This window comes from Micromys minutus (assembly GCF_963924665.1).
Source record: "Micromys minutus genome assembly, chromosome: 2".
Taxonomy (NCBI): Eukaryota; Metazoa; Chordata; class Mammalia; order Rodentia; family Muridae; genus Micromys; species Micromys minutus.
This window is the reverse complement of record NC_137971.1, coordinates 49,280,029-49,305,770: the sequence shown is the minus strand read 5'-3', so window position 1 is coordinate 49,305,770 and position 25,742 is coordinate 49,280,029. Positions and strand designations below refer to the sequence as shown.

At 46.8% G+C, this 25,742-nt stretch overlaps 1 protein-coding gene across 1 annotated transcript; it reads right to left on the bottom strand.

Annotated features, from left to right (window-relative positions):
* Positions 1–385: 385 nt before the first annotated feature.
* INCENP (inner centromere protein) lies at positions 386–25,665 on the bottom strand. Its single transcript, XM_080911733.1, has 19 exons — positions 25,569–25,665; positions 21,660–21,810; positions 21,128–21,241; positions 19,550–20,286; positions 13,428–13,479; positions 12,448–12,505; positions 12,213–12,327; positions 11,178–11,229; positions 10,673–10,787; positions 10,467–10,601; positions 10,145–10,156; positions 6,135–6,244; positions 5,938–6,058; positions 5,444–5,563; positions 4,223–4,413; positions 2,947–3,025; positions 2,677–2,781; positions 2,058–2,208; positions 386–854 (listed from the first exon to the last, which is right to left on the bottom strand). The coding sequence occupies exons 2-19, from the start codon at positions 21,797–21,799 to the stop codon at positions 658–660; spliced, it is 2,604 nt and encodes an 867-aa protein (XP_080767859.1). The 5' UTR covers positions 21,800–21,810; positions 25,569–25,665; the 3' UTR covers positions 386–657.
* Between the last annotated feature and the right edge of the window lie 77 nt (positions 25,666–25,742).

Below are 25,742 nucleotides of genomic sequence, written 5' to 3'. Positions count from 1 at the left end.
CTTTCCTGATTTGCTCCCAGCACGAGGACTCCAAGTTGTTCCAATCTCCATGCAGCAAACTTAGCAGAACTTGAGAAGTAGTCAGACTAGGGGACTAAGTGGCAGCGCTGTGCCATGGGACAGGTCTTTCCCAAGGAATAGGCTCCATTTACAAACAAGAAGCATGTTCAACTGCTCTATCAGGACATGCTGACGTGTTTCCCAGGGGTTATTGGCGTTGGAACCTCTGGGTGGGACCCCATCTGGCCCAACCAAGTGGAGTAGGCACAAACGGAAGGTAAAGACACAAAACATATTGCTGCAAACCAATCCATTGAAGCCTCTAGTCTCCACAATATCCACAGCAGGTTTCAGGCTATAGACTTTATTAAACTACCTCGCAAACACTAGAAACTAAAACATTCAACTGAACTGTAACATCTATTTACAGAGTACTACCCACAGACCAATCAGTGCTGAACCTGGCTCTTACCCTCCAAACAGGTCTGGGAATACCTGACAAACAGAGGACACTGATACCCACCTGAACAATGGCACGACAGACAGAAAGGTGCCAGTCCGACACAGACACAGACAGAAAGAAACAGAAAGACACACATGGGCCCTATACTGCCAAAAGGGTTGAGGGTCTGCCTCATGGCTTCCTCAGGCTATAGGCTAGTCCCCACTTCTGGGGACCATGGTGGCTTTCAGGGGTGGTGAATTCCAAACAGCAGAGCTAGTGCGCTTGTGGTAGCGAGTCTTCTTCTTCTTAAAGATGTCCTCCAAGTCCAGTGGGAGAATAGACCCGAAGAGCTCTAGAAGGTTTGGAGGGTGGTAGTACTGGTGGACGATGGCCTGGCTGAGCTGGGTGCCTAGGGAAACCAGAGGCCTAGATCACTACTTGGCGCTCTCTGGGAGCTTCCCTGGTCCCTACACCTACCCACAGAGCCCAGCCACCCTTTCCACACCAGCATGCTTTGCTACTACCCTATCTGCTTCTCTAGAGGCCTCCTGCCCATCTCTACACAATTATCCTCTTGCCTCCATCTTCTAACAGCTAAACCCAAAGGCCCCCAGGAGTCGTCTTAGGCAATACTTCATTCTCCCCATTTTGTAGAAAGAGACTTGTCCCAAGGCACATGGTAGATGAATGTCAGAGCTAAGTGTGAAGACGAGCCTGGGTACTCCCACCAACATCAAAGACTCTACGAAAGAGCACACAAGCTAAAGGAGCAGAGCTGTGGGAGTCACAGCCCCGCCAACCAGGCTGAAGAGGGCCCTAGAGGATCAGGAGGAACACATATCCAGGGCTTGCTTCCTAAATTACTTCACTCATAATTATCTCAGTTGGGTCTTAGTATCACTGACTCCTTCTTCATAGATACAGAAACCAAGTAATCTACTAAGGTCAATTACCATCAGGCAACTCTGCTGGCCACACTGGCCCCCGCTTGCTGTTCTCAAGTGACTTGACATGAGTCAGTCATCAGTGACTTAGGAAAGTAAGATTCTGGTTACAATGGGGTTCAAACAAGGTTAGTCACAAAAGTAAGGTGTCTTTCTGTCAAGTGCTGACCCACTGTGGAGGACGCTTCTTCTGAGGTCAGCACCTTGTGCTAACCTCCAGTTCAGCAAATCCTAAGAAGCACCCTAGCAGGCCCTCACTCACAGGCCAGAGCCTGCATCAAACCCATCCACACCCTATATAACGGTAAGACCCAAGACTCAAGGCAAATCTTGCTCAAATGCCAATGCTCCTGCTCATAATCTTTCCTAGCTCTAACATTCCAATCAGACCCTGCTACCCCCCTCTCAGTTCTATGCCCACCCATGGGTGCTTACTTGGGTCCAAGCCTCTTAAGCCCTGCTGGGCCAAACTCTGAGGAGAGGACTTGAGTCCATGTCAGAATACTTAGCATGTTCATAAGTCCTCAGGCAAATGCCATAAGCCACTCGGCCCTAGCATGCCAGCACATCAGCCTGTACACCTGCAGCAGCTAAGCCACTTCCATGTTCCACAAAGATGAGGAAGGGAGGCAGCCCAAGCCTCTTCAGAAACTCTGGGCCCCACTCACCTTTGGCCCAGGAAGGGATGGGTTTCCGGGGATGGGCCTCATCATCTGTGGAGTCATCACTATTTAGGTCCATCCCATAGTCATCTTCGCTGATCTTGGGGAAGGATTTGCGTCCTTGTGGAGTCATTTGATATGAGGTACAAACAGGAGACTAGAAGATAATCAACATGGTCATTTGCTCCCCTCCCTGCATTCCTGGAGGACACTGACACTCTGGCCATCTCCCCTCACTTCTCAAGGAGAAAAGAAAGCTTTAGGGTCACTTTTTTCATTTTAGTAAGTCAGGGAATATAAACCACTTTGTATCATGCAAACTTTCTTTCATATTGGCATTTCCTTCCCTCAAAGATGCTTCAAGATACATGATCTTCAGTTAGCTTTCCACTATGGATGGTCCTTTAATCCCTGCAACTAGGAGGGTAAGGTAAAAGGATTATAAATTTGAGGCTAGCCTAGGTTATACCAGACCCTGTCACCAAAAAGAGAAAGAAAGAAGAAAAAAAAAAAAAAACAAACACAAGTGACTTGCTCTCTTTCTTCCAGCTCTAGCACACAGCCTGAGTTATAAGCAAATGAAGAGTGGTGTAAGAGCCCCTCCCAACAGGGGCACAGGCCTCACCTGCACATCCACAGTCATGTTCAGTACTTTGGCTGCTGCCGCCTCCTTAGCCTTCTTTTCCTGTTCCTCCTGCAGTTGCTGCTCAGCCAGGCGCTGCTGCTCTTCCTGGGACCCAGCCAGCGACAAGATTAGGTGTGCCCTTCCTCTCCTCTTGCCACATTGCTACCCCATGTGGCAAGGCAGGGCTGTCTGAAGAGTATAGCCCAGGCTTCCCAATGCTCTCAGCTCAGCATAGAACCCATGTGGAGCCCATTTTCCCAGCACTCCTACCTTCCTCTTCTTCTCCTCCAGTTCCCTCTGAAGTCGTTCCTTTTGGAGCAGCAGGGCTTTCTCTCTCTCCTGCATCTCCCTGAGGACCACCAAGAACCTGTTAGGCCAGTAGTGGGGTCCCAGTCCTGTTCCCACCCCACAAAGGGAATCTAGGCTTGGTGGACATGCCTTTGGAAAATGGGACAAGTAGAACTGGACATCAGCTTAGAGCCAACAGCTGGACTCTCCAAAAGCAAGCTTCAGAGCCTGACTTTGCAAACAGCCTCACTTCCATGAAAGTGAGGTCCACGAGCCTCACCCTTCTCTTTTTTACAATAGGAAGATTAACACCTCTCCTCCAGTCTTGCTATGACCACTGCACGAGAGAAACAACACAGAGCACTCAGCTCCACCCACGGTGAAGAGGGGTCACCTCTAGAGTAGGCAGCCTCACTCTCAAAATCTCACTTACGTTTGTAGGGCTGGTTGTCTCTATGCCACCAGAGAGTAAGGATTAAATTCAAGTAAGGATTAAATTTTTTAAAAGCCTGCAGAGCAGCTCAGAGCAACCCTCAAAGCTACCAACCAAATACCCCATCACTCCTCAGGGCTAATACAACACTCAACACCCAGTTCTGAAGCCACAAGAGCAGAAGCCATTCATTCCCTCCCAGACTCATTATCTCTGATGTTACCCAGAAAGACCAGGAGCACTTTTGTGTCAATCTATATGCACCCAATAACTACGAAGATTCCGGCCCTCTACCTGAAGTCCTCGGTTCTCCATTAAGCCTGTACCCACCTCAGGAGTTGGGAAGGAAGAGCAAATAGTTGCTGGGCCTGCTGGTCTGCACACATATGTGGGCCAGTCCCAGTAAATGTCAGTGTAGGAAAAACCTCACTGGGTTATCACCACCACCAAGGGAAGCATAGGGCCAGGGCTAACGGTGCTCAGTGTCCTACACTGCAATACAAGTGTCCTCACTTCCAAGATGCCTGGGGCAGGCCCAGAGAGAATTACTACTTAAGACCCCCTCACCTTACTGTATCCACTGAGAGAATGACACCCAAGGAGTCAGCACATTCTGCTGAAGCAGAACAAAACATGAAACCCTGAGCTGGTACCCCTTGAATCTCCCACAGCTAACAGATATCCTAGTTGGTGGTCCACCAGCCTTAGGCATCTGGTTTTGAAGCCAAGGGAAAGCCTGCCAACCTTCAAGTGAAGAGATACCAAGAAGCAATGGCCATGCTGCCTGTCATGGGACAGTAGTAAATGGCAGGTGGGTAGCCTCACCTCTTGGCCCGAAGACGTTCCTGCTCCCTTCGTTCCTGCTCCCTCCGTTCCTGCTCCCTCCGTTCCTGCTCCTTCCGCCGCTCTTGCTCACGCTGTTCTGCCAGCCTCCTGGCCTCAGCTGCTTTGCGGCGCTCCTGTTCTTCCTCCTTCTTCCGCTGTAGCATTTCTTGATGTCGCCGCTCCTCTTCCTCCTGAGTTGGCAACGCAAAGAAGTGCAAGACACTTAAGCCAGGCTTGGCCCCGGAAGAAAGCTAGCCAAGGAGCTGCTCCTGCCCACAGCCCTCACTCCTAAGGCACTGGCTGCCACCGTGACATCAGCTAGGACCCAGATGTCAGACTCCTTGACAAGGTTTGAAAGTTATGGGCAGACAGAAAAGGCATCTGGCAACAGCCAGAGAACTGACAAGCAAGAAGGGACCTTGGTGAGTTAGCTGTGTGCGACAGATGGCAAGCCATCTGACCCATGGTCAGTTTCTCATCTGTAAACAGGAAAGACAGCACCACGTGCACCTCAAGGAGCTGCTGTGTTAGCACACATTAAAACTTAAGAAGTGGGCTGGAGAGATGGCTCAGTGGTAAAGAGCACTGGCTGCTCCTCCAGAGGTCCTGAGTTCAAATCCCAGGAACAACATGGTGGCTCACAATCACCTGTAAAGGGATCTGATGCCCTCTTCTGGTGTGTCTGAGGACAGCTACAGTGTACTGATACATAAAATAAATAATTCTTTAAAAAACAAAATAAAATTTAAGAAGTGTCTATCAGAGCATAAATATACCATACTAATTAGTTCTACAACACCCCAATGACAGACATTTGTTCCCTACAGTACTAAGACTGCCAGTTCCAGAGAGAAACGGGGGCCCTACTCTTCCAAGCATAAGGCTCAAGGATGGGGTGTAAGTACAATCACCTGCTAGGCATCCAGCATATGCCAGGCATGACATGCTTCACATGTGAAGCTGGCTCTCAACCGCAACCCTATCAGCAAGATCACTGCTATTTGAGCAAAGTCACACAGCTAAGAAAGCAGGCTTGGGGTGAACCCTGACTCCAGAAGCACATTTACGCTCCAAACTTTGGCATCTACAAACTACCACGACACAACCCTCAAGTAAGCAACAAGATTCAACAAGATCTACTCGACAGAATGAGCATGCCCAGACAGTTCTCATAGCATGAAGGCAGTGCCTGTTCCACCCTACTTCTCCCCTGTCCCGCACCTGTTGGAGCCACCTGAGCCTGCGTGCCTCCTCCTCCTGCTTCCTGCGTGCCTCCACCTCTTCCATCTTCTTGGCAGTTGCCTTCTTCTTAGCCTTCTCTGCCAGCCGCTCCTCCTTGGCCTGCAAAATCCACTCATATGTGTCCTCTGGAGCAGCCTCTCACTCAGCATGCACCATGGAACCTAGAGCTCTGTGATAGGCACCCCCATTCCCCTAAAAACCCTGCGTGGGACTCAGGGAAAAGGTACAAAAAGCCATATCACCTCAGGACTGCTCACTCACAAAGGGTTGCTGGGAAAAAAAGGGTTAGGCTAGACTTCCAGCATTCAGCTTGCCTCAGAAAAGATCAAAGTGCATGTGACAGAACACAGGGGTTCACAGGCCACCCAGCAATGACTTTTGGGGGAGTCCAGTTTCACCTTTCAGGCTGCCAAGCCTGAAGTGCTAGGGCTCCACTAAGGCCCCATCCACTGGGTCCATCAGCCCAGACTCACCTTTTCTGTCTTCTCGTCAATCTGAGCAAACTTCTGCTCAATCTGCTTCTTCTTTTCCTCCTTCATCTGTTCCACCCGCTCACGGGCCTGCAATACCTTGCGGAGGCGCTCTTCACGCTTCCTAAGGGCATACATAGCACAGTCATAGAGAGCCTACACAGATTGGGGCAGGGCAGGCTGGGAGCTGGGACACTTACAGCTTCACCTCCTCCAGTCGCCGCCGTTTGTCTTCCTCTACCTTCTGCCTGCGCAGCTGCTCGGCCTCCTCCTTCCGTCGAAGGTTCTCTAGGCGCTGGCGCTCCTTCTCCTGAAGAGGGCAGAATGGCCACAAGGGTGTGAGTAAGAACACCCACCAACCCTACAGGCTGCCTGGCAGCATGAACTATTCTCAGCCAGACAGAGCAGCAGATGCATTTCAGGCAGACATCCAAGCATACCCTGTGACCACCCTAGGCAAGCATAGGCATCCAGTTCTCCTTCAGGTAGACAGACTGCCTCCCACAAACCTTGAAAGCAACACACACACACACACACACACACACAAGCCTCAAATTCACTGCATGTTGATTATAACTGTATAAACGGCTTGAAAAGTGACTAAATGGGGGACCAAGTTTCAACCTTATGGAGAAGAAAAACATGGGGAGCTTGACTGCACTCATCCCAAAACACCACCCATAGCCAAGACTCCAAGGGATGAGAAAACACAGTCCGAGATAGGGGAAACCAAAGCTGGTATTCCCTGACTCCTGGGCATCTAGTCATTGCTAGAAAACCACATAGAGAAGTCAAAAATGAAGTGTTGGGGTCCACAGGCCCTCAACGAGTCAAGGCCAGGGCCATTGGGAGCTCTCAGGCTAAGGACAGCATCTAGCCCAGTGGTTGTCTGGAATTACAGAGGACTGAGGCAGTGGCTCTGTAGGTGAAGGCCTTCTCCATGTCCCCCATGGCAGCGGTAGATGAAAGAGACAGTCCTTGGTTTATTAGTTGTCCTTCATAAAAAATGGATGCATACCAACTCCTCACAGTGCTCCTTTTGCAGAGGAATATCCAGGAAGAGGAGCTTATTGGCTAAAACCTCAGGGCCTCTAGGTACCTTATTAGCATGGAGAACTCTTGTTATGTGGGAAGTGTGGCACATGTTCCAAGCCAGGAATCTGGCAGGGAGCAGGGGGCCCCCTACTGTCTCAGTTGTGTACCTGAGTTTCCAGGGACTCAGACCCGCTCTACCTTACCAAGTTTCTTGGTAGGTCCACTATCCCACAACTAAAGCCTAAGACTGCAAAGAAAATGGCAGGCAGCTCAGAAAGTGTCAGCTAATATTCTATTGGGAAGGGCAAGATGAAGAAGTAGCTATCTATCACTTTTAACACACTCTATGAGTATGAAATATGCACCACTCTTTTATGCACATCAACTCTTTTACAACAGCTGAAAAAATTAAAGAATCATTAAATGTTAACACAGTTACACAGGCTAATGAGCTAAATCAAGGATGGTAGGCCTTGTCCTTTAGTTTCCAAATCTCTTGTGATAGACTGTATTAAACTTTAAAACACCATTAAAAGACAGATAGTTGTATAGCACAGCAGACATCACTTCCCAGGCAGACCCAGAAAGCCCATAGAACACGGTCATAGCTATACGTAACAGCAAAGAGGGGAAGTAGACAAACTGTCCCTGGCCAAGGACAGACTAATGCTATCCAGCACCCACATGGTGGCTCACAACATCTATAATTCCAATTCCAAGGGAGCTGATGCTGTCTCTGGCCTCCCTCAGTACCAAGCATGTAAGTGCTACATGGTATACAGACATAAATGCAGATAAAACACCCATACATATAAATAAAAATTATTTTTAAAAATTATTTAAGCTGGGCTGGAGAGATGGCTCAGTGGTTAAGAGCACTGACTGCTCTCCCAGAAGTCCTAAGTTCAAATCCCAGCAACCACATCGTGGCTCACAACCATCTGTAATGAGATCTGATGTCCTCTTCTGGTGTGTCTATGAATACAGCTACAGTGAATTTATATACTAAATAAATAAATAAATCTTTAAAAAATTATTTAAATTTGAATATTAAAATTTCCCATACCAGTCACAGCATTTATTGTTCTGTGTTATTTATAACTTGGTGCTTTGAGAGTCTTTCATACTACAGAATCCATTTCTCCTCTGGCCCAGACTTCAAAGGAGCTCTGGTGTCTCAAAAATGCAAAATGGGAGAAAACTACAAGCTGAAGACGCCTCTTTGACCTGAAGGCCTTATCTGCGCACTCTCCCTGCCTTGTTATATCCAAAACCTACTTTATATGAAGCCCTGCACTCAATGTGTGTATACTTACTACAAGTCACCAAATCGCCTGAGGCTGCTTTCTTCATTTTGTAGCTAAGAAAACTTGAACATAAAAAGAAACATTTGCAAGGCCCAGAATCCTTCAACCTTGCTAGGCTCTGGTATCCCAGCTATGAGCACCAGAAGCCCTATGAGGGACTTGAGTTCCCCAAAGCAGGCAGGGTGACATGCAGTGCCTCTCAGCCATGTCCATACCTGAAAGGCCCTGGGCAATATAATAGAGGGGAGGAAGTGAATGGCCAATCGAAGAAGACAAGTTCAGCCTTCTTCGCTGCCAAGCATAAAGAAGCCACAGAGCTAGTGAATGAGGGCACTGGGAGACATGCTGTGTCACCCTGACCAACCAAAGAGGACAATCTCAGGACCTATCTGGCCAGCTGCCATGGCCATCAGCTGAAGACAGAAGCCCTCTAGGCGCCTTCATAACTCTTCTCAGAACTGTAACAAGGGGCTACATCAAGGTATGAAGCAGGCAGGTGTACAGAGTTTAGTACATGACCTGAGCAGTAGAGCACCTCTTTCCCAACAAAGGACTGAGCAGCTGATCTGGCTGGAGCTACACACAACTCCTTCCTGAGAAAGCAGTGTCCTCCTCCCTAGCAATTCCGTTTGTAGTTTGTGGTCAAATGAGCAATAAAATAACCTGTGTTCTTAGTAAGAACTTTTCTAGGGGGGTGGAGGGAGGCCTTACTAACCATCTCATGCCTATGTATAACATGCATACACATTGTTAAAATTATGGAATGTGCAATGCATACCTATGCAGGTTGGTTTCCAACTGTCAATCAAAAGTTTTCCGGAGCAAAAAGTTATTTATACCCTGACCCTAGCAACCAACTCCTCTTTCTCTTGGACCCACTCAGGCCTGCTCTTTCCTTGCAGGGCATCTACCCTTGACTTTCACTTTTAAATAAAATCCTGGACCTGTGAAAAGGCTCAGCAGGGGTAAGCACCTACCACCAGCACTGATAACCTTAGTTTGATCCCCAGAATTCATATAATGGAAGAATAGACACCAAAAATTGGCCTTTAACTTTTTTCCAAATATACCCTTAGCATGTGCTACACACACACACACACACACACACACACACACACACACACACACGATTTTAGAGAAAAATCCCACATTATTTATGTGTGTGTGTATTTTCAAATCTTTAAACAGATGACAAGAAACTGAGCTGTAGCTGGTCTAGACACCACCAACCAGGAGTAGGAGACTGGACTGTGGGCTACTCCCAGGTCCCAGTTCTCCAAAACTCTTGCTCACAGCAAGTGACCCAACCCAGCTCAGCTTAGGTGCCTGGGAAGAGAACAGCTTCTTTGGTCACTTCTAGATGCCACTTGCCAACAGCTACATTGTAACGTGCACAGCTGGATACAGCCTCAGTTTATGGTTACCACTCCTACCCAATCAGACATCATATCAGGGCTACTGCTTAGGTCTATGACCCAGTAAATCTCAGTGGCTCTGTGGACCAGAGACTAGTCTGTTCTTTTCACAGACCCTCAAGTACCAGTGCCAGGAATGAGGAAGTAGATGGCTGTGGGAAGCACTCGTAGCTGTAGGTTGGATAAAACTACAGGTCACACCTGCCTGTGTTCTCCCAGTAGCAGTGGGTGGCAGAGGGCAATCTCTACAGCCGGAGGTTGCATAGCCCCAAAACTGTTGATTCCCACCAGTTACTCTGGTGACTCCAGTGCCTCCCACGTGCACATCTGCCTTCCTAACACTCCCACTTGCAATGTTAGTGCTTCCACAGGGGCCGTCAGCTACACAGTAACACGGACATGGTTAAGAACTAGGTGCAGCTCTGTTAAGGCATAGGGAAAGGCTTTACTTACAACAAAGCTGCACTGTGAAGAGGAAACAGAAAAACATCAAGAGTTAATGCCAAGTGATGTTCTACAGGGCAGACTCCACACCTATCTATGGTAGTGGGTTTACTCAGGGCCTTTCACCAGCAACATAATGCTACCTCATCTCACCCATCCTCTCTCCCAACAGTAAAGGTGTCACCTGCTCTTCTCAAGTCACTTTAACTAACCCATCATCAGTGTCAGGCCTCCATAAGCCCAGGCCCATACCACTTTCAGTAACTTAAGAGAGCTTTCAACCACAGTGCCCTAGTTCCAACAAAGCACAGCCAGAGGCAGGCTCCCTTACCTTAGGGTCCACACGGAGCGGAGTGTTGCGTTTAATAAAGGACTTCATGACACTGCTGCGGGAGGCCAACGTGGGGGTCATGAGCATCTGGTTCTTCTGCACTGTGTGCAAGAAAGTCCGGAGGGGCCGTACAACCTGCAGACCAGTGCCAGGGTCAAGATGGAGGAGGCATGGCAAATACTAAGCAAGAGTAGGAACCTGCTCACCTTGTTGGTTGGACAGGGTGGGGAAGGGGTCTTGTTCCGGGAGGGCTGCAGCTCTTCATCCTCCAGTTGCTCATCATCTGGTTCACTCATTGCCTGCTTGTAACTGCGTTTCCTCCTGCCCAGGACAGGTGGCCACATGTTATAAAAAGGAATCAAAAATTCACTTCATACCCTACTACATCCCACAAAAATCATCCTTGCAAACACATCTGGGCTCAAGCCTCAGAACTCTAGACTTGAAGAGACTGCAGACCAACCAACCCTTTGCTGCCCACACAGGAAAATCAAAGGTCACAGAACCAAGAATACAAAGGAACATGATCATTTCCAAGACAGCATCTACAGCATCAAGTTGCTTCCTCTGTTAAGTCAGAGAATCAAACAGTGATACCAGTCAAGAAGCAGACTGCCTAACCACACTCTATGTAAAGACTCCAGCTTGATTCAAGACCCCTCTGGGATCCTCAGACCACAGCTGCCTACACATTCTTTTCCAGATGCAAACCTGACACTCTGGGGTGGTTCTCTGTGTCCATCTGTTTGGTCAAGCTCAGCATCTGTGAAGAGAGAACTTTCAGTGAGGTTATGTGAGTAATGGCAGTAGAGTATATCCATGCTGGTTTTAGGGAAGGAATGCAGCAGCAGCAGCAGCTACAGCGTGAGTGATCCCCACTCCTGCCAACCTCAGGGTGGTCAACGGCAAAAACACCAACCTTAGAGATAACTGGCCAGAGCCCAGGATACTAGCCCCCAAATTGGATCCTCCAGCCCTAATCCTTGGCAACTGTGACACAAATGGCAAGACAGTATCACTGAAGCCTTAATCTATACGCCATTCCCTCTACCACAAAAAGCTACGTGCAGAAACCTTACAGGACAAGCTACCAACTCTACTATAACTAAACTCACCTTTCCTGGCCTTTAAGTGGTACCACATGACAGACGATGAAGGTTCTTTTCATGGGGTCATCACACAGTGCATTTTATTTCCCACCAAGAGGAAGCACCCTTTATTCCAGAGAGTCTTTGCAGCAGTCCTGGCAGCTTTCAAGCTGCCACAACTATCCTGACCCCTTCATAAAGTGGACGCTTTGCTTGAAACTTTACAGTGCCATTTCTTCACACCACAAAAATCACCCTCCAGAGAGACAGGAGCCAGACTCCAAGAGCCTACTAGTAGCCTGGGAAACCATGCAAGGACTCCTGAACAACTCCGAAAACCCACAGTAATCCTGACCCTATTAAACTAGAGAAGTCAGAAACAATCCAGGAGCAAGAGGCCAGGTAGGCACTCAGACCCCAGCCTGTAGTTCTTCATGAATCCTTTGAAGTGGGCTTCAAGACCTCCACATGACACTCTCATACCTTTACTCCTTCAGACCCTTCCATCTGTTTCCTAATCCAGCCAGCTAGACTTACTCATGTGACACTCAGCAGCAACCTCCAGCCAAAAGATCATGGCCTCTTCAGGTTTATCTATGGCCTATCAAATCAGAAAATGGGGTACCATATCCCAAGACACAAGACCAAGCTAGCTCACCTTGCTCTTCAACAGCTGTTGCCTGGCCAGTGGCCACAGGCTTCGAGGTGGGCGTACTAATCGCAATCTTGGTGGCAATGTGGGGTTTGGAGGGACACCTACTGTTCTTGGAGACCTACAGGAAGAACCAAGACTTGAAGAAGCCCACATGGATCCTGAGGCTCAGGATAGCTGTGGCATATAGTTTTAACCCTGGAGGGCTAAAGTCCTACCCACTTCTGGCCTATGGCCTTACCTCTTGCTCCTGTACTGCCTCCTCAGGCTCAGCCACTTCAACAGGCTCCTGCTCCAGGCTGAAAGCAAAGCAGGGGCACTGTGAAAACTCCAAGTTTTCTCTCCAACTCCTCAAGTTAGGACCAATATTATGTGGTCAGACCTGGACCAGAAACCAACAGCCTAGGCTGGATCAGAAGACAGCAGCCATCACCAGTGGCTTTGTAGAAAGTTATGTGACTATGTTTATTAGGAATGTGCCTGTGACGGCATTGATGGGTCCACAGCCCTTTCCTCCCTTTCTCCTTTCAAGTCCTAGCCATGAGATGAACAGCTTTGTAAACCAAACTCCCATCATCATGATGCACTGCTTCCCAAAGCAGCAGAGCTGTGAGCTATGATAAACCATTTTTCTCTGTAAGCTGAATAACTTTTAGGCATTGTTCCAGTGATGTTGAGAAGACAAATATTTTACCCAACTCTGTCCCAGTCTATGGGCCCAGAAAAGTCTCATATCTTTTGATGCCTGTTCACTACTAACTGGCCAGCTAACCCAAAGGTATACCCAGACCCATTTCCTCATCCCAAGCACTGAACCCAAAGTACAGGACTAGTTCATGATAGCAGAGCATGACTTCTGAGAAGTCAGTGCCCTGGCCACAAGCAATGCCAGGGTCTAATCTGAAGACAGAAAGCACCCCTGAGCTCCAGACTTCCATACTCCACTACACTTCATTTTAAATTACAACCATGGAGTTCATACACTCAGGCTGACAAGTGACACTGATAGAATGTTACCTGGAAACTTGATGTTGTCATGTTACTTGCTGCCTGGTTGCATGGGGACCAAGCTAAGGGAGCATGGCTGTCAGCAGTGCCATGGAGACATGGGATGAGGAAGATAGGCTTAGCCTCAGTAACAGCTTTCACTGGGTGGTCACCTCCACTGCGTCCTGCATGTGCCCTGAGCACTCCTGTACAAAGCACTGGCATGGAACTTACCCAATGTTCTGAGGCACTTCAACATTCAGGAGCCTCTCCAGGTAACTGTGACCTGAAGGACAAACAAAAAACAAAGGATGCCATCAGAAACCAGGCCAGAGGTGCAGGAAGTTTTGGCAGGAACACAATCACTGATCCTTTCATAGACACACAGGCCTCACTGTGCCATGGGTCTCTTCTTCATTCACCCTCACAACCTCAATGAAGCTATTAGCTTTGTGAAGCATGCATAACAGGCACACCTCCATCTCTTCACTAGGCTAGGAGTACCTTGGAAAGAAAAATGTCTGACATTTCTGGGCCCCAATACAAGCAGCCTATTCACTCAACAAACATTCATCAAGTACCTACTGTGAACTGGGCACTGGGTCAGGTGCTGGAGCCTCATTGGTAAGGAAAATCAACAAAGCCATTGTCTGGTCTTTCTAATCTTATACAGTAAGCAAGGATATGTGCAACGGTCAAGTCAAAGATGCTTAATGCCTAGATGGAGTCCTGAACTGATGTGAAAGACTTGATGTGATGAAACAACCACTGGGAGGTGGTAGTGCACACCTTTAATCCCTACTGTGAGGCAGAGGCAGGAGGTTCTCTGAATTCCAGACCAGCCTGGTCCACAGAGAGAGTTCCAGAACAGCCAGGACTAGATACACAGAGAAAACCTGCCTTGAAATATACACACACATAGGAAAGGTAAGAAGGGAGAAAGAGAGGGAGGCAGGGAAGGGGAGGGAGGCAGGGGAAAAGGATATCCAACTTCTAGAGAGATTTGCTGGGCGATCCATAGGTCTGAACTTTCACTACTGTACTGAAGAATGACTTCTCACTATATTAACATCAGACCAAACAGCACAAAAGCAGAGCCAAGGAAAACATGCTGAAACTTATCAAGAACTCTGCACCACACTCTATCATTCTATCACACACAATAAAGCAAAGTCCAGTTTAAATTAGGAACGTCCTTGAGGAAGTATTAATTACAGGCACAATGGCTACCACCTTTAACCCCAGCACTCAGGATGCTGAGACAGAGGGATTGCCATAAGTTCAAAGTCAGCCTGAGCTTGTCTAAATGAGTTATTGAATACATATCATACCCAAGCACTAAAACGAGTTCTTTAGCCACCACCAAAGCCATGGCATTACCATTTCAGAGAGAAAAAGAGAAGACAGAGATCAAGAAGATAAGCACTGGACTTGGAATTAAACAAATCTGTTTACACCCAACCCAGAAGCCTATCCATCAGCAGCAAAGGCTGTGGGGGAGGAAAAAGGTAATGCTTAAGCACTACAAGTTTGCTGTTATGAAAACCACTCCTAATTTGAAGCAAAAATGGGGAAGGAAAAGACATCAATACTGTCACCATTGCACGTGTTGATTCAGGAAAGTCTGCCACTATTTGCCATCTACAAATCTTGTGGAATTGATAAACCACTAAAAAGTTTGAAAAGGGGGCTGCAGAGATAGAAAACAGCTTTTTCAAGTATGTCTGGTCTTGGAGAAACAAAAGTGGAATGTAAGCATAACACTACTGACATATCCCTGTGAAAAGTTGACCAGTACACATGATTGTGACTATCACCCAGATGTGTCAGTGCAGACACATCCCGAGTGTTGCTGCCAATGCTAGTAAATCTCCAATAGGCAGACCTGTGACTTACACACTGGGTGTGAAAGACCTAACTGTTGGTGCCAACAAAATAGATTCCATAAAGCCATCCTACAGCCAGAAGGCAGTACATCCATAAAGAAAATTGGCTACAATCCTGACACAATACCACTTATATACAGTTCTGGTTGGAATGCTAACATAACAAGCTAGAACCAAGTGTGAATGTCTTGTTTCAAGGGATTAAAAGTCACCATAAAGATGGAAGCTCTGGATTGTATCCTACCACCAACTCATCCACTGACAAGTCTTTCCAACAGTCTCTCCATGATGTTTATAAAATTGGTAGGTTGATATACATATACAGCATAGAATATAGAATATAATTCCACCGTAAACAATGAAATCTGCAAGTAAATGACTGGAACTAGAAAAGTGAACCCAGACCCAGAAAAACAAATTTCTCAAGTTCTCTTATCTGTGGCTCCTAACTCCAATTCCAATCTGGGTATGTAACCTGGAATAACTGCAGAAACTAGGGAGGTAAAAAGGGATTGAAGGGGAGTGAGACACAGAGACTAACAGGCAAACATAATCTTGGGCGTGGCATCACACACCTTTAATTCCAGCACTCAGGAGGAAGGCCTAAATTCAAGGCCAGCCTCATTTACAAAGTGAATTCTAGGACAGCCAGGGCTTCACAAAGAAGCCATGTCTCGAAAAGAAGAGAAAAATTTAAGGAAGAGGGAGATCAATATATATAGAAGGAGAAGGATAAAATAATAGTAAGGATGTCTGAAAAAGTCATAAAAGTTCATATTATTATGTATTTACCTAAGTTACGTGTAATACATATAAATCTATGTATAATGCATGCATACAAATAGTTTGAATAAAATGTTCCCACTTGCACTGCTAGACTCCCTGCAAAAGCCATAAACCATCTAATAAAAAACTCAATACTGGGCATAAAAAGCCCTTTTTTGAACTGTTGGTCAAGGTTGTCCAAAAGACTCATATTGCTATTACCCTTGGTTGCCTCCCAGAGCTTCAAAGTTAAGTCTCTATTGCTGAAGACATGCATTTAAAAAACTTGACTTGCAGGATTCAAGTTGGATCTGACCTGAAAGCCTACTCTCTAAAACCTAACTTCCATATTACCAGAAAGTGCCATGCAAGTAGTCAAGAGTTAAGCAACCAAGAAATCCTACACACTTATGGAAATCTATGGACTATAACAATGACTATAACAATCTATGAACTATAACAATGGTACCATAATCCTAAGGGTTTAACAGTGGCAACCATATCTTGAAAGTAACCAACAACTCTCTAATTGGACTTAAGGCCCACTCAAAAGAAGGAATTGTGCCTAGTGCTAAAAACCTAGCTAACTGCCTAGGGCTGGCTATTGAAGTCATAGATCTTGAGGAGAACCTACAAACACCACCCTACTAAACCAGTATAATTACTAACTGCAATCTAAACACTTAAACTCACAGACAAGCGTACTTTCAACCATCATTAAAGAAACTTATCTTTGCAACAGATGGAAGCCATTACAGAAAGCCACAACAGATTAAAATGCAAAGAAAGGTGATCTCATGTAGTGCTTGGCCCCAACTGATATATCTATAATACAACTTCTGCACCTGAGGCTCAGGAACACTGGGAGAGAAAAGTCAAAAGAGAATAGTAACTACCAGGTGAGACTCTATCTCCTAGAAATGCCAAAGAAGTTACAAAGATCCAAGAAGTCTTAACAGAATGGCTGCCTAGACAAAAGCTGAATGAAGACAACAGAAAGGCATGCCAACATAGATGAGGAAAGCTCACTGGACCACAACCCTCGCTGGACAAACAACTACAGACAACTAAGTAATGTTGAAACTGGGAGAAAATGGTCTCTCCCAGGAAAGAGCCCCCACCACAACTAGGTAACCAATACCAAGTGGTCACCTCTTACATCATGTATAGTTGAGCAACATTATACAGACTAAGCAGGCTGTATTTGTCTGTGTGTATACATGCATGTGTGTGTAACAGTAATTTTAAACTATTTTTAAAAAGAGAGGTCATGAATTTGAGAGGATGGAGTTAGAGAAAGGGAAAAGGGAAAATGATGTAATTATATTTTGACTTCAAAATTTTTTAAATGCCTTCATGCAAAAGAATGACAAAGAAAAACAAAATAAGAATAAAAAGAACTACATGTCTGATGTCAAACACCAAAGCATGAAAAAGTCTATGACATTCTCCCCAGTTCCTCCTACCCTCTCATAGCTCCAGGTTCACCTAACCCTATGGACTCCTCCCCAGAACCAACTTCACACCTGAAGAAATCTCAAAAGGAGCTGTGACAGTCACCCCATCCCAAGCCACCTGACAATCAAAGGCAGACAGTGTGCCAGAACTCATACTGCACATGGCCTACGCTGTTTCTCCGGGCTGCACAGCCCAAAGCTGGGCCAAAGAGACCCTTCCACGGTATGTTTCCATGTGCCCAACAAAACCAGTCCTTGGGCTTCTCACCAGCCCCTCAGCACCTGCCTTCCTGGATGGAATGCAAGCAGGCTCAAATCCCAACTTCTAGACTCGACAGCTTGTCTACCACAGTCTCCTCTTCTGTTAAAGGGCATAAACCCTGAAGAGAAAGTACACAGACAGATTTCTTCCATAAATTTTACAAGAGCCAGATAGTAGATTTAGTTTCTGTTTATTATGAAACTTAGCCTGTCCTCTGACCTGGATCTTGCCAAAACCTGATATAGCAGTCTCCTTCATTTTTGCAGGAGGCCTAAGAACTTCCAACAGCTATCATTGAACTACATTTAATTTAATGGCAAGAAGCTCCAGGTGGCCCATCACTTACTGCTTGGAGTCTCCCAAGTCTTCGTGCAATCCTTTCCTTGGTCAGGATTGCTAGTGCTATACCTTCTCTCCACCTGACCCAGGCATAGCCATCCTCCAAAAATCTTACTAGCACCCCCTCAGGCAGCCAACCCCAACTCTCAGGATTGCCTACTTTCCTCTGAGGCTCATATTACCCACGAGAGCACTGCATCCCTGGGCTTAGATCTAACCATAATGAAAGCAGCTACTAGGTACCAGCCCACATGCTCTATGTGGCACATCTCCACAGCAGTTTCACCACTAGGAGTTAAATACAGGGACAGTGAGTATAAATCTGTCACCCCAAGACAGCTAAGAGGGACCAAGGGATATACTGACTCAGGGAAAAAAACCTTAGGAACACTGGGGCCAACATTCTAAGCACACTTACGAGTTTACAAAACCATGTGGGCCCAAGTGGTGGTGAAACATACCTTTAAATCCTACCACTCAGGAAACAGATAGGTAGATCTGATTTCTAAGACAGCCTGGTCTACAGAATGAGTTCCAAGACAGCCAGGGCTACACAGAGAAACCCCATCTCCAAAAAAGAAAGCAAATAAACAATAACAACAAAAAACAATGTTGAACTAGATCTCAATCACCAAATAGTGGCAGCCACTGAAATCTAAATTGGTCAATGAAACTTAAAACAGTGACAGGACTCAGGTAAAGGCACCTGCTGACTGGAGTTCAGTCTTCAGGACCAACACAATGGAGAGAACTGACTCTTATAATTTGTCCTCTGATTGATCTATCTAACTCTCATTCACACACGTGCACTCATATGCGCACACACATACACACACACTAAACATAGCAAGTGTGTAAATACACATATTAGAAAGAAAAACAAGGGGCTGGAGAGATGGCTGAGCGGTTAAGAGCACTGTCTGTTCTTCCAGAGGTCTTGAGGTCAATCCCCAGCAACCACATGATGACTTATATAACAAACTACGTGACCAGATGCCCTCTTTTAACATGCAGGTGTTCATGCAAATAGAGCTCTCATACATAAAATAAATAAACCTCAAAAAAAAATTTTAAAAACACCTTGGGCTGGAGAGATGGCTCAGAGGTTAAAAGCACTGACTGTACTTCCAGAGGTCCTGAGTTCAAATCCCAGCAACCACATGGTGGCTCATAACCATCTATAATGAGATCTGGTGCCCTCTTCTGGCATATAGTTACATATGCTAGCAGAATGCTGTTATATAATAAATAAATAAATCTTTAAAAAAAAAAAAAAAAAAAAAAACCTTAAAATTTAGCTCCTTTGTGGTACATATTTGTAATCTTAATACTAGGAGTCAAAGACAGGAGGACTTTGAGTCCAAAGCCAACCTGTGCTACATAGCAAAAGCCTATCTCAAAAACACAAGAGCTAGGGAATATTGCTCAGTAGTAGAGAACTTGCCTTGCTGGGGAGTAGGGGGAAATCAGTTTCTCCATCAGACTATACATATTTTCAAGAGCCAAGCATGGCTAAGCTAGTAGCTCCATTCAGTTTCCCATTCACATGAGAAACATTTATGTCACTGAAGTGTCAATGGAAACAACCCAGTTGAGTGAACACCAGGGCCCACCCACCACACAACTCCACAATTGCCCCACACTCACAAATGATACGAGCAGAGGCCTCTGGCTCTTTGCCAGCCTTCTTGGCAATTCTTCTGCTTGATCTACGACTGGCATTTTCTTTGGCTACCAAAGAATACTTTGTGGCTATTGGCACTTGGGAATCCTGGGAAATCGGGCTTCGCTGCACTGACTGAATATTCCCAAGAGGGCTCTTGGCTGTGGTGGGCAAGATGTTATTTGGCAGGATAGGAGAAAGCACCCGTTCTTGCCACGGAGAGTCTGTAGAGCCAAGAGAGTCCTGCAGGCCCCGAGAGGTCCGAGCAATCTTGAGCTTGGAAACAGAGCGCCCTTCCCCAACCCCTCGGTTCTTGGGGCTCTGAGGAGTAGCCTTGAGGGAGTTCACTGTGACAGAGTCCAGCCTCCTAGCCTCTGGTTTCTTGGATATTGGTTCTTCCTCTGATGTCAGGATGCCTTGGGAAACTGAAGATGTTGCTGGAGCCGGTGACTGAAGCTTCACGAGATGTTTTTCTGCACTCAGTTGGTCACTGATGCTTACCTCCACCACAGCTGTCTTGATTAGCACCGTGGGAGACCCAGTAGTGGGAGAAGAAGCCGATGCCACAGACGAGGCTGCCGCTGCCGCTGCAGCTGCAGCAGCCCGGGTTATCCGCTGCAACACAGGGGAGCCATTCTCCTCAACAATAGTAACCGGCTTGCTGCGGAGGTGCCGGGTGCCTACCTGACTGCTCCGAGACTTTGACTTTCTTCGGGATAACCTGCTGGGGCAATAGAACAGAGGCTGAGACAACCCAAAGGAAGAGGGACCCTAAAATAATATTAGAGTACATCAATCTCCCTAGTAGCCTCCTACTTCAGTGAAGTATGAGCAAATGGTCCAGAGGCAAACACTGAAGTTCCAGTGCAGACTACCACTTCTAGCCATGAGACCCCGGTTGCTCCTCTCTGAGCCTCAGTCTCCCCAACTGTACGTGGACAGTTGAGAGTTCAGTGAACTCTGCAAGTGACAATGAGTTGCTTTACTCAGAGAACTACTGGGAAGATTAAATTTGCATGAACTTCTTGACAGTTGTTACACTGTACTAAGCCCTATCTGCAAACCTCATTCATGTTCTCAATCTGCAGGACTGAGAGAATGGCCCTGGGAGGTAGGCAGCATTTATTCAACTTTGGAAGATGAGAAAACAGAAATGAGAACTTCAGTCCAGGGACACAGTTGTTGAGCCAGCTGTGGTTAGAATGACTAGCATCCTTATCTGAGTGCTGAGTTACCACCATTCCTACAGGGAATTATAACAAACCCAACAACAGAGGTAGGAACCAGCAACCTGGGCCATACTTCTGGTGCCTTTCCCCTCCTCCAAACCCTAAACTCCCTGCCTCCACCCTCACCACCAATGCACAGAAATCCACACCTGTACTCTGGACTGGGTTAACAGCTCATTTTACTCACGGTATCTCAATTGTCAGGGTCAGTGTGGGCTACCAATCACTATTACCTTCCAGCTGCTGCTCCTATCAGCACATTCAGGAGCAAACTCTCTCAAGGGTACCAAGTCTCTAGACACCCTCCAGAGCAGTTTCCCAAGCCTTTCCTACCTTTTCCTCACGGGATCTCTGTTCTCATCCTGAATGTTAGACACTCGCCTCTTCTTCCGACGGTTTTTCTGAGAAGGAGTTTTGGGCATCAGCTCTGGCTCATTGTTGAATTCTCTGTTAGGTACAACAAGGGTGAACATAAGGCTTCCTGAGAACTACTGGGCTGCCCGTTCTCTCACTAGACTACATTTCACCCCTTTCTCAGCAATGACAAGTCAAGTTAGAGAGACCATGGCCAGGAAAGCTCTCCAGAGCTATGTAAAATCAGCAGTTAGACTCCTCCTGAACTTAAAGCAGAGAAGTAAGTTAATTAAGTTCTAAGACAAGTCATCACAAGCCATACACTCAGACATAGCTAATCACAGTGAGCCAAGAAAAGGGCTCAATCTCCTCTTCCTCTGGCCACTGTACTGGGTTGGCCCCATCACATGAGGCACTTAGGAGGGAACCCTAACATGCTATTTGTCTGACCTATCAGGACACCCACCCCAGTTCCCTCACCACCACAACCCCAGCATGCCCCTGCTTTTACCTGATAAACATTCGCTCGGCCTCCTCCTCAATTTCCTTGAGCCACATGAAGTCCTTATTGTCCACATTGTAGACAAAGTCCAGGAGCTTCTGGTCACATAGATCCAGAAGGTAAATGGGCCCTGGGGCTGTGGTCCCCATGGTGGCACTGTCTGGTGAAGGTAGAGACAAAAAGAATAAGGATTCAGGGTTAGGAACCAGGACCTTCTCCAGGGAAAGTCTGCCAGATTCACAATCACACAGCATATCCTGTGCCTAAACCCATGCTTCTCCCAGGACAGAGCCACTAGCTAATAGACAACTCCAAAAGCCAACCCAATGGCCTCATCTTCACAAAAAGAAATGATGTTACAGTAATCCCAATCTCTTGACACCCTCTCAATCCAATACAAACACAGATTATGACTGTCCTTACAGGCCACCCTTCCTGACCAATTCTGATATAAACTTTACAAATCGTCTTTCGAGGACTTAATATGACTGTGCACTACCCTCCTGGATTAAGGAGAAACACCACCTTACCATACTCTCTCCTTACCTAGGTACAGACCTGTCTACTTTCTTGTGGACTCTCCTCCCACTTCTCATAGGTGGGAACTAAAACACAGCCATCCTGTGTTGACCTCCAGATGCCAGATCAACAAGACACCAAGTCCAACTGCCTCTTTAAAATGACAGTGGATGGCGAGCAGGAAAATTTGGCAGATTAAGTTACTTGTCACCATATCGGATGTCCTGAATTCAACCCCTGGGACCCACATGGTATTAAAAAGAAAATGATTCCTTCAAGTTGCCCTCAGGCCTCTATACAACCCATGCCACACTGCCCATCTGTACAACACTTTCCTCCCAGACTGAACTATTCCATTTACAAGGATGCTCTTAAACAAGAAGGTCAACTCCAAAAAGCTTCAGAAGTCCCTAAAATTGACCAAATTCACTAGGACTCTCCCTGCCAGAGTCAGCAAATAAGAGCTGAGTCCCTCTCAGACAAGCAGAGCTGAGCTACAGACTCTCAAACGAGCCCAGTTGGCCAAGAAGATTCTCAAACAAGCTGAGCTTGCAAGAAGCAAAAACCAGCCAAGTTTCCTGGACAAGGTTTAGACTGACTATGTCACTTGGAAAGGACACTCTCTAATCTGTTAATCTAGCTGCAGACTGCAGTGTGCTACAGGTTTCTCAGTTTTATGAGCTGTTGTTATCAATGCTGGGGTTGTCCCTTAGTGATGTACCTGTCTTTGAGTCATTTTTGCTCCTGTAAGTTCTACTCCTGAAACTTAATGTCATTATACACTGTAGCCTCTAGGGTCTTCCTTGAAGTTCTTCAACCTGATTTGTGGGGCATATTACCCCTTTGTCCTTCAATGATATAATATAACCCCTCAGTGATACTACTGTAAGTAACCCCCCCAAAAATTCCCTGGTTCACAAAGTTGGACTTTGGAGGTGAGCATCCATACTTTGGCCTACTGTGGGTTCCCTATCTAGGGTAAATAGACATGTGTGTTGTATCTCCCCAGGTAATGCTTTGTCATATCATACAAAATGTTCCCATATATGCACAAATAAACAAGTAAATAGATACTAGAGCTGAGCATGGCGAGAAATCCAGGAGGATCATTTCAAGGTCATGCTAAGCTACATAGCAAGTTTGAGGCCAACTTAGACTACATGAAACCCTGTCTTTAATTTGGGGAATAGAAGGAGGTCAATAGATGGAACTGTGCTATACCTTCCACAGGAATGCATAAGAAATGAGGGGTCCTGAAACATGTTCTCCACAGAGCCCTCCAAAAACCTTCCTAGAGCCAAAATGCCCTATAAATGGATGAGGGAGAGTAAAGTGAGTATGCAATGTGCTGCTTTCAAGAAGACCTGGCTGTAAATACCAAGCAAAAGACAATGCAGTGCCAGTTTACCTACTCTCTTAAATAGCTGGGAACTTGGCCATCTATCTGCCTTATGAGCTGGCTATACAATCCTAACAAAGATCCTACACTAAGTGGAAGTATCCTATTATTGGCATAACGGGGCCCCAGCAAGAACCCCAGGTGGCAAACACATGAAAGAACAAGAGTGGGTGACAGCTATAAGCAATAATAGATCAGATCCCACCGTACGTAGGGACAGTGAGCCCCCACCATGACCTATACACTTCAGCCTCTCACCTACAGAGAAAGGTCAGGGAAGAAAGGGCTAGATTACTGATCCTCTTAGAACTTAATCCCAAGATATGCTGTGGCCTCTAGGATCTTCCTTGAAGTTCTTCAGGATGATATATGAGGCACCCTACCCTCGTCCTTCAGACAAGTTCTCCTCTAGGAACTCTGTCTCCCATTTTGTACGGTTTCTTCACTTAGCTTTCAGATCCTTGAAGAGGATCAGACCTGTAATCCAAGCCAAGAACTCACACAGATTCCAGCTATGTGTATAGCAACATAGCAAATGAGTGATGGTTTGCTTACTGCTGGCCTCTACCCACCAAACATTGCTCCCTGAGGGTTAGCCTTGTGCCTTGCTCATCAACAAAAGTGTCTGGCACTTGTGGAGTGAATTCATTCATCCATCAACTAACCCTAAAAGTTGCCTCACCATCACACATAGGGGCACTCGGTGAGCAACTCACTAGGCACAGGTTAGAACAGGCCAATACACACCCTGCCCTAACTGCCAAAGGCAGCACTAACTGGAGCAAAACCAAATGGACGGAACTGAGTCTAGAATATGATAGAAATGACAGAATGATAAAAGTGAGGAAGAAGCATTAACTGTGCAGTCAGCTAGAATGGGCACGGCCCTTCCACAGAGTCTCCCTATGCCCCTGCATCAGAAAACAGCCCTAGCAATGCCCAGAACCTCAGTTCAAGGCCAGCAAAGAGAAAACTGTTCAAGGACTCCAAAAACTTGCAGAGGGGCTACAGAAAATAACAAAAGGAAACTTTTACAAACATGTTTGTTCCAGCTACAATCTAAGTGAGTGCTTCTTTCACCAAGTCCAAAACCACACTTCTTCCATGGGGAAACATAAATTCTAGCAGGCCCTTGCTGAAAAGTTCAGAGAGGCGACTCTGAGGAAAGGAGGGGTGTAACAAGAATCAGACTCCTGGGTAGCATGAAATAACCAAATCCCACCATGGGAGAAGGAAGGTCACTTCCTCTCCACAAATACTTCTTCCGTGCCATTCACCAGATTAGCGCCTCCACTGCCATCTCCTTTGGGGGTGTAGGAAATGAACTATGCAGCTCTTCCCACACACCTCCAAACAGGAAGATCGATCGCTAAAACTGCTCTTCCATTCAGAGCCCTACTCCATGCCAAGAATCCTCTCATTTCCTTCTTGCCATATACTGCAAGATAACCATGCATATATAAATCTATGTCAAAGTCACCAAATAAGTCGGAGGGCGGAGCCTGGACTTAAAATGCTTTTAACCACTGCCTCAGGCCTCCAGGACAATAGCTGCAAACTCAGAATGACACAGTCCCAACGCTGGACAGCAGGAAGCTGGATGGAACTGCGCCACTGACAATGCCTATGCTTGCGGGAAGGACAAAATAAGTAGGAAGACCGACCTCCGGAGCTGGGACAGTTTTTAAATGCTGCTCAGCTGGGATGAAAGAAGCTGAGCAGCCGTTGCCATAAGGAGACTCGCGTCTGGGTCTACAGAGCGGCCCAGGCTCTGCACAGGTGTTAGGCCCGGCGTGGGGGAGAGGACTGACCATTCTCGGATCCCAGAACCCAGGTGCAGGGGCTTGAACTCCAAGCCCAGAACCATTGTGAGTGACCCCCACACCCATAGGCAACGAGGGACGAAGGTGACTTCCCTGGTCCACCCAGGGAACAGAAGCGGTCGAAACCAGTTGCCGAAAACCCGGACCCTGCGAGGCCGGCCGCCCGCGCCCACTCACCCGGCGGCGCCGCGTCTGCCCGGACCACTCCTAATCCAGTCCGCGGCTTTCGTAGATAAAGCTTCCCGCCAAACCGGACCCGCCGGACTCCCGCAAGCTCGCCGCAAGCGAGGACCAACAGGGCAGTGAGCGCGGGCGAATCTATGATTTTCAAAATTGTGGCTCAACCAATTC

Bases quoted from the DNA above. Each gene is read 5' to 3' on its own strand.
- INCENP (XM_080911733.1), bottom strand. From the start codon at position 21,799: ATGGGGACCACAGCCCCAGGGCCCATTTACCTTCTGGATCTATGTGAC. The intron at 21,242-21,659 runs GTAAAAGCAGGG...TGTACCTAACAG, and splicing joins GCCGAGCGAATGTTTATCAG to AGAATTCAACAATGAGCCAG. The intron at 11,230-12,212 runs GTGAGCTAGCTT...CTCTCTTCACAG, and splicing joins AACAGCTGTTGAAGAGCAAG to ATGCTGAGCTTGACCAAACA.